This window comes from Orycteropus afer, unplaced genomic scaffold (genome assembly GCF_000298275.1).
Source record: "Orycteropus afer afer isolate SDZICR_OR568_19922 unplaced genomic scaffold, OryAfe1.0 scaffold00191, whole genome shotgun sequence".
Classification (NCBI taxonomy): domain Eukaryota; kingdom Metazoa; phylum Chordata; class Mammalia; order Tubulidentata; family Orycteropodidae; genus Orycteropus; species Orycteropus afer.
Window position 1 is genome coordinate 2009674 of NW_006921778.1, and position 9442 is coordinate 2019115.

At 37.3% G+C, this 9442-nt stretch overlaps 1 protein-coding gene across 1 annotated transcript in view; it reads right to left on the reverse strand.

The window, feature by feature from the left end:
• APC (APC regulator of WNT signaling pathway) overlaps positions 1-9442 on the reverse strand; it is a 114617-nt gene that overhangs the window by 18374 nt on the left and 86801 nt on the right. Inside the window, exons 8-11 of the mRNA XM_042781877.1 lie at positions 7129-7227; positions 3982-4360; positions 2047-2142; positions 629-682 (exon numbers count right to left, since the gene is read on the reverse strand). Coding sequence (XP_042637811.1) covers positions 629-682; positions 2047-2142; positions 3982-4360; positions 7129-7227 — 628 coding nt within the window. The remainder of the gene's footprint in view (positions 1-628; positions 683-2046; positions 2143-3981; positions 4361-7128; positions 7228-9442) is intronic.

Sequence of the window (9442 nt, forward strand, 5' to 3'; positions counted from 1 at the left end):
GGGGCCCAACATCAATATTCTATAGAATGGTACTTTACAAAATTTTCTGATCTTAAGAATCACTTGGGTCATTTGTTAAATATAATTCCCACGACCTTTCCCTAGAGATACTGCTTTAGTAGGCCTGGTAGAGAGCCAGAGAGTTTATGCGGTTTGACAAGCACCTCTGGTGATTGTTATGATCTGGTTTAGGAAACACTAATGCATAATACACCATGAGTTCCTTGAAATCTAGGACCATGTCCCAATTATTTTTATATCCAGTGCCTAGCACAGTTTCTAGGACAAAGTTTGGAATGAATACGTAGAGATCATATATTATAAACTAAAACTTACAACACTGATAGGTGCAAACTTAAGAGACTCTGTTATATAATCTTCATACATGTACAAATGACAGTCTCAGCTGAGTGGGCTTTGGAATTTCCCATCACCCATTTGAGACTTCTTTCCTCCTTATCTCTTGCTGCCAGATACCTTGTACTGTCTTATACTATCTCCCCTCAATATGCAAACCTTGATCCTCCCTTTGCCCTGGTGCAAATTTGGAGGCTAGGAGTGAGAAGGTAATGCCCCTTGACTATGTCCCCGGCAGTCACACCCCCAGAGGCCCCATCCTGCTCCTCACCTGAAAGCCCCTGCCCTAGCTCCTGTGATGAAATGCCCCGGGTAGCCTTCCTACCTGAAGAAGGAAGAGGAACAAATACTGAGTCTAGGTTTTATTTTCAAATTCAGATGATTATTGTCTCAGTCCTAGTCTACAGTCCACTGGAACACAGGGACATTATGTAAACACTTTTGTAGTATCTTAAAATTGGATTAATTTTCCTGTTTACTCATTATTTTTATCTCCTTCCCATTACTACTGGCATCAAACAAACAAAAACTCTAAACTTAAAATTTTTAGAAATGTGGGATCATACTGAGGAGGGGAAAACTCTGAAGATTATACTCAATTCCACAGAAGGCTGGGGGAGTAAAGAGAGTCAGGTGGGCCAATGCTAAGGTTTGTGGGAAGAAAAGGATGGCTGGAGGGCAGGCTTGAAAGCACAAAGTACAAAGCCTCCCAAAGTGTTGACTCTGAAGAAGACAACACTCATTTTTGGCTGTTTAGGTTCTCTGTGTTTAAATTAATCTCATGACTTTACTGCTTTTAAGATAAATGATGAATGACAACAATGAGGTGGCAGGAATACAAAGTGGGGGGCTGGAATGTAATGTCACATAAACATCACAAAAAATAAGGGCACAGCTATACAAAGATGGAATTGCAGTATATGCTTCTTGCTTGTGGCATGTCTACATAAGGTGGCTCTGCTTGATGCACTTTATAAATACCACATGTGCAAAATGAACCTAGAAATCAAAGAAAAACTGTCACAAGAAAAGAAAAATGGGGTGCATAAATGCAGGTTACATAAGGTTTTGAGTATGTGATTGACATGTACGTAAAAGAGTAATCTTTTCAATATTAATGGAATGTTTTTAATTTAAATTGACCATAATATTTTCCTGTATTAACTAGTTTCAAAGTTACCATGTTGCTCATCATGAAAATTCAGTAAAGTACTAATAACCATAAAGATATATCTTAACAATAAGAAAATCTTAATAACAATTCCTTTCTCTGTTAATTGGAAGCTGCTAAGTTCTGTAAACAATGAACTAGCTCTACATTTCAAAATAAATCAAATTGTCCTCCCTGTCAACTGTCACAGAGGGTCTACCTTGGCAATGGGGACAGGGAGTGGCCCATGTAATTTTTTCCATCTTTGGCTAAGATTTTGGAAATCCAAATTAGTTTATAACATGGTAGCCGTATCTATGATTCAAGATCCTTTCTCCTCTGGAAACCAGGGCCCTATCATTAGCTACAATGAGAAAGGAGCTGATAATAAAAGTTAGTGGTCTTATATCCCAGTTCATCAATGACTAAAAATCTTCATTTATACTGAATAAATAAAATTCATATTATACTGAATTTCTACCATGATTTAGAAATCAACCAATATTCCTTTATGGCATTAAGAAACATTTTTGTCTTACCAAGTTCATTCATTGCATGTCTATGCTCTTCATCAAATGACAGTTTCATTAGAACACACACAGCAGGACAGATCTGATGCTCAACAGGAGCTGGCACTGAAAAATAAAATTGACATAAATCATAATGCCTTGTTATCTCAAAAGCAATGATGTTAATATACTTTAAAAACATACAGAGGTCACTAATATGTCCCTAATGCACAGGAACTTAATGAATCAACAAATATTTGTTGAACAAATGAATAAATATTATAAAACATGTAATAAAAATAGGGATTTTTCTTGATTCTATTAAAAAAAACCATTCATCTGCCCTTGACCAAGTTTGTTAGAGTAAGTCCCTTGCAGGTTTATGCTATGACTTAAAAAACTAATACTTTAAACTTATGCTAAGTGAGAAAACAAAAAGCATTTTAGTATAAAACTGTTAAACTTTGTTTACATTTCCTATTTAAACTACTGTTGTGTGTGGCTAACGCACATGGCTGTATACAAAGGAGATACCTAGTAGAGAAGCGTACTGTATAGAAAGATACTAAATAGTCAGCAAAAATTTAACGAAAATGGTATCCAATAAAATGTACCTCCACATATAATACTCTGCACAAGGTTTCAAACCTCATTATTTGAAATAAATTAACAATAAAGTCTATTTTTGATAATAATATGAATTTATTCGTTTACTATTTAAGAACAGGGATCAAGAGTACAAAATATGGGTAATTACATAACTGTGGGCAGCCAAAGAAAGTCCAGAAGGTCAGTGTCCTCCCAGGAAAGTCCCTTATTAGTTCTTTTCAGCTCTGGGACCTTTTTGGAAATTTTCCAATAAACAAGGATTGTGACTTCTTTACTATCTCTGCTTTTTTTGCTTATTTTTGAAGTTTTTTAGATTTTAAATAAATTTGCCTTTATATCTAAGCTTCAAAAATTTACTATAGCTTCATAAATCATACTGGTACCATCACCTTCTCTAGCTCCTCAAATCCACAGATTGGCCCTATGTGTTTATGTCTGCTTATCTTTGAATTCTCCTAGAATGCCAATGAAATTTCAAGGTAAAATAAAGGAAAATGTTAATTAAATCCACTGCTAGACTGAAGGTACTAGATCTATAAACTCAATTTGCATGGCCAAGTTCTTGTCAGGTGAAAAGAAAGCCTTACCTTAAATACTTACTGCTTTTGGCTCTTCGCTACAGGAATGAAGTAAGTTATGTTCCCAGGGGTCTTAGTTCTCCTGTTCCCTGCTCCTGAGGGAGAGGGCTGGTGGGCAAGGTTTTTCCTTGAGCAAAGAGCTGGGTGGCTGATCATCCCCAGCAATTGGTGCCCACTGCCTGGCGCAAGATGGTGCAGTAGAATAACACTAGGCTAAGACTCAGATCTGGCCTCTGTTCTGGCTCTACCACTTACTAGCTGTAAGGCCATGAACAAATCTTTCAGCTTCTCTGAGCCTCAGTTCTTCACTGGATAAATGGAAATGGTAATACTTTCTCTCCCTACTTCACAAGGCTGTTGTGAGACTCAAATAATATACCAGATACAACACAGCTCTGTGTTCACTAAGTAGAATAATACACAAGTGTGAAAACTCTATCAGCTATTATGGATAGTCACTTTTCTGACTCTGTTCATCTAAAAAATAAAGGAGATACGCAACACAACTGCTCAAGTTCTTTCTAGTTCCACTATGCTATGGTTCTAGAAGTCACTCTTGATTTTCGTTCCTTTTTTGGTTGCTTAGTGGTACACACATTTTCCTTTACTAAATTTTTCTAGGGGAATTTAGCTTTAACTGCAAACTCTAGGTGTCAGTGGAACTAGCTAAATGAATTTCCCCCTTCTATTTATAAAGACAACATACTAAGTTTTCTTTTCTAAAGATGTTACATTTGCTTTGTAACATGCACTATAATGTACACTACAGAAAACATACTTGGATTTTTGTCCTGGTCCATGCCTTGTTCATGGGCTTCCTGCCACTCCCAACAGGTTTCACAGTAAGCTCGTATCTGTTCCAAAAGATGAAGGACTCGGATTTCACGCCTGCCTCTCTTGTCATCAGGCTGTGAGTGAATGATGTTGTGGAGTGCTGCACTGGCCCTGGCCCGAGCCTCTTTACTGCCCCGGGAATTTCCCAACAATACAGAGTCTTTGTCATTGCCATGTAAAAGCTGGATGAGGAGAGGAAGACATCCAGACTGTCGCATGGATATACAGCTGTCTTGGGAGCTAGACATAGCTAGCAAAGTTCGTGACATATCATCCTTATCATGAGTACCAAGCATTGACAACAATGAATACACCATTTCCACCTGTGGGCCAAATGAGTTTAGAAACAAAATTATGACTTTAATATCCAAAAGCCAAAACCAATGAAGTGATGAATGGGATATTTAATGTAACTCAAAAAAAAAAAAAAAAAAAAAAGATGAAATAATGAATGTTATTTCAAAATCCACATAATTATCATCAATTTGTTTATGTGAGCAAATAGTATAGTGACAGAAAACAGTGTTGAAAGAGAAAGCAGGTTCTTGCATACTTAAATTGCTATTTGTCTGGATCAGTTGGTGATCATCCATTGATTCTGACTGACTAGTGAAATTCAACTGATTTCATACACACAGACACAAACAGTAAGGAATGTGTTTTATCTAAGTTCTTTACCCAATTTACAATTTTACTTTACTTCTTTTAATCTACAACTATAATTGAGAAATAGAAAACACTTTCACAACAATTATTTACTAAACATTAATTCTCAGCAATCATTAATTCTCATCAGATTATAATTATGTCATTAAAATTATATACTTTCTCTCTTAAATATATATAAAATATTTTGCTATAAAAAGACAAATGTCATGATTACACAGGGAGTTTGACAAAGCCAGGACTCATAGTCAATTTAAAGATTTACTTGGAAGACTGGAAACAAGAAACAGCAACTAGTTATTGCAGTCTGTGACTGGCCACATTTCAAAGTTCTAGTAAAACTCCAGTACAGGATAATATACAAAGAACGCATCATCATGCCTACAAATCAATGGTTTGCAACTGGGGTGATTTTGCCTCCTACAGCACATCTGCTAACACCTGGACACATTTTTGTTTGCCATAACTGGAGGGTAGGGGGTGCTATTGGTAACTAATGGGTAGAGGCCAAGGGTGCTGCTAAACATCCTATGACGTCAAGGATAGCCCCTACAAGAGTTACCCAGCTGATAGTGCTCTAAATGTGTTAACACATATGTACTTTTAGGTAGGCAAGTTTTAGGAAGGCAGGATAATACTGTGGATAAATGGACTTTCACCAGACCTGGGTTAAAGATGTAGCTCCACCACTTGCAAGCTAGCTCTGTCACAATGGCAAGTTATTTGATTTTTCTGAGTCTCAATTTTCTGTTACAAAATAGAGGAATTACCTAATAGTTTTTTTTTTTTTTCTGTGAAGATTAAATGACGTAATACATGTATAGGACAATACATGTATAAGTCACTTCAAAGCAAACCAAAACCAAATTCTGACTCATAGTGACCCTACAGGACAGAGTAGAACTGGACTATACCATTGGATTTCCAAGACTATAATCTTTACAGAAGCAGGCTACTTCCCCCGTGGAGCTGCTAATGGGTTCAAACTGCTGACCTTTTGGTTAGCAGCTGAGAGTTCAACCATTGCATCACCAAGGCTCCAATCATTTCAAAAGGAGATAGTGTTCTAGTTGCTAGTTTTCATATAAAAGTATCACTGAATACTAGAGATTTTCCTTATAGTAAAAACTACATATTGATGTTAGATAAATTTTGGGTTGAATATCAGTTTAATTACTTAATAGTTGCTTGAACTTTTCTTGCTTTAGTTTTCACAGTTAAGAAAAAAGGGTAAGAGTATGTCTCAAGGTTTTTGAGAGCATAAGAGATAATGTACATAAAATTCCTAGCACAGTATCTGGCATACAACAGGTCCTAAGCAGTAGCTATCATGAGTTATTAAAACAATCAAGTCTCATATTGACAATATCACTGAGTGCTCCAAAACTCATTTCTTAACTCAACATTGGTTATTTCAGTAATGCTTTATGTAGTTGTTATATTACATAAAATAAAGATTATATAGGTATGCTTTGAAAACAACAGAAATATCTACATTTAACTGAAAATATATTAAAGTATCAGACCCACTAGGCAGTCCTCGGAAGGAAGGTTGGGCAATCTACTTCCATAACAATACTGCCTCGGAAATCCGAGGAAGAGCTGCTATGAGCTGGATCCGACTTGACGGCAGTGTGTTTGGTTTTTTTTTTTTTTGGTTTAATGTATCAGAATTTCATTTTAGTCAATATAGCATTAAAGCCTCTAACTTTAAAACAGTAATAAAATAATAATTTTCATTTCAAATATATTATTCCTAAGTCCTGCTAAAGCTGTTATACCCTAGGAAAGCTCAATTACCAGCACTGAATAACATTCAATTTAAACATTTTTTCCAACCATTTCAATAAATGATTATTGAACACTCATTATGTGCAGGCACTGTGCTAAATGCTGCAAAAGATTAAAAAAAAGTTCTTATTCTCAAAAGGAAAGTTTCCCACAAACTGTTAGAGATGCAAGGGTGTAGATGGATTACATGTGGAGATAAAAGGCTTCTGGGATAAGAAAATGTTTTGTAGGAAAGAAAAGCTCAATAAAATGAGGATTCTGACAGCCATTGTGCAGTGGAGGTGGGTGCTACCAACGCAAGGCATCGAGGCAGAAAACCAGGGGGAGTGTTTAGGAAGCAGCAAGTAAGTCAGGTTAGCAAGTAAGTCAGGTTAGCAGCAAGTAAGTCAGGTTAGGATACTTGTAGAGAAATGGATGATAACACTGTAAAAGCATAAAAAACTAGCTAATTTGCCACTTTTCCTGTCTTCTTTTTCCCTTTGTTTCTGCATCTTTGTAAAAAAGATACCATTTCTTTAGCAGAGATTGGTGATTAAATCAGAATTCTCCTCTCGCTGAAGTTAAAGAAGCCATGAAGAATGTGTTAGTAAGGTATTCCTAGTAACAGCAAGCAGGGTTCATAATCTTCTGTTACCTTGGTTCCCAGATGACTTGTCAGCCTTCGAGGAGCAGAGTGTGTGCTACCTGAACTCAAAATACTGGCTGTTTCATGGTCCATTCGTGCAGCTGAACTCTAGAAATTAAACAAATTGTATATAGCATAATTTAGATTATAGATAAATATAGATATATCTTCATTTTAAGTTACTGCATATGAATTGTCTTTAGGGTAAACAGTTAGATACACCATTAGAGAAGTATGATTATACCTGTTTAAAATGAATATTTTAACTTACATACTTACTAAGTAGATTTAGAGGAGCTCTGGTAGCATAGTGCCTGAGGCACTTGACTGCTAACCAGAAGGCTGGTGGTTCAAACCTGCTAGCCACTCCTCAGAAGGAAGGTTGGGCAATCTACTTCCGTAGTGATACTGCCTCGGAAACCCAAGGAGGGGTTGCTATGAGTCGGGGCCGACTCAACGGCAAACAACAACAACAAGAAGTAGATTTAGAGAAAAACAAAGAAAAGGACATTTGTTGCAAAAGATCGCTAAACTAGAGTATGAAATAACCAAACACTGTAGAAATTCCAGAAGCTCACAGTTCAAAAGGCATGAAATCATTCAGTTAAATATAAGTTGACTGATGAAAAGCAGAGTGCTCAAATTTGAAATGCTCCAAAGCCCACAAAATAAGTGTGAATTTGGCACAGTCCAAGTCTTTAAACAGTTTACAATATAGAAAGGGCTGCTTAAAACTTCCAATGGAGAAAGACATGAAAATTTAAGCAATTGCAGTATGATGTGCTAAGCACCACTGAAGAAGATAGTATAAAATACTGCAGGAAAACAGGAAGAAACAAATACCTGCTTATTGAGTGTCATTAGGTGCCGTCGAGTCTGCTTTGACTGACAGCAACCATATATACAACAGAATGAAACACTGCCCAGTCATCCACCAGCCTCACAATTCTTGTTATACTGGAGCCCACTGTTATAGCCACTAGTCAATCCAACTCGTTGAGGGTCTTCCTCTTTTTTGCTGACTCTTCACTTTACCAAGCATGATATCCTTCTCCAGAAAATGGTCCCTTCTGAAAACATGACCAAAGTAGGTGAAACAAAGAGAATACCTGCTTAGGGGCCACTAATGTTGTTGTTAGGTGCCATCAAGTCCATTATGACTCATAGTGACCTTATGTACAACAGAACAAAACAGTGTCTGGTCCTGTGCCAGCCTCACAATCCCTGCTATACCACTGTGTCAATCTATTTTACCAAGGGCCTTCCTCTTTCTCGTTGACTTTCCACTTTATCAAGCAAGATATCCTTCTCTAGGGAATGGCCCCTTCTGACAACATGATCAAAGTAGGTGAGACGAAGTCTGGCCATTCACGCTTCCAAGGAGCATTCCGGCTACACTTCTTCCAGGACAGATTTGTAAGTTCCTTTGGCAGTCCATGGTACTTTCAGTATTCTTCATCAACACCACAACTCAAAAGCATCAACTCTTCTTTGGTCTTCCTTGTTCACTGTCTGGCTCACAAGTGCATGTGAGGCAAATGAAAACACCATGGCTTGGGTTAGGCACATCTTAGTCTTCAAACATTTTTGCTCTTCAGAGGTCTTTTGCAGTATTTTTGCCCAGTGCAACACATTGTATGATGTCTTCACTGCAGTTTCCATTAGTGTTGATGGTGGAACCAAGATACATGAAATCTTTGACAATTTTCAACTTTTCTCCATTTATCGTGATGCTGCTTACTGGTCCAGTTGTGAGGTTTTTCATTTTTTTTATGTTGAAATGTAATCCATACTGCAGACTGTAGGCTTTTATCTTCATCAGTAGGTGCTTCAAGGCATCCTCACTTTCAGCAAGCAAAGTTGTGTCATCTGCATATTGCAGGTTGTTAATGTCTTCTTCCAATCCTGATACCACAATGTTCTTCATATAGTCCAGCTTCTGGAATTATTTGCTCAGCACACAGAATGAATTAAGTATGGTGAAAGGATACAACCCCGACACACTCTCTTCCTGATTTTCAACCATGCAGTATCCCCTTGTTCTGTTTGAATGACAGCTTCCTGGTCTATGTACAGGTTCCTCATGAGCACAAGTGTTCTGGAATTCCCATTCTTCTCAATGTTATCCACAGAGTTCCCGCAAGATGGCGGACTAGGCAGAAGGACTGCACAGACCCTCTTCAACAAAGAAAAGGGAAACCAATTGACACAGACACAGAAGATAATTTTGGACCCCTGAGTCTCGAAGGGAAGGATACAGAAGTAGACTAAATCCCAACTAGCAGAAGAATTTGCATGAAAATACCAAAAAAGGAGATATACG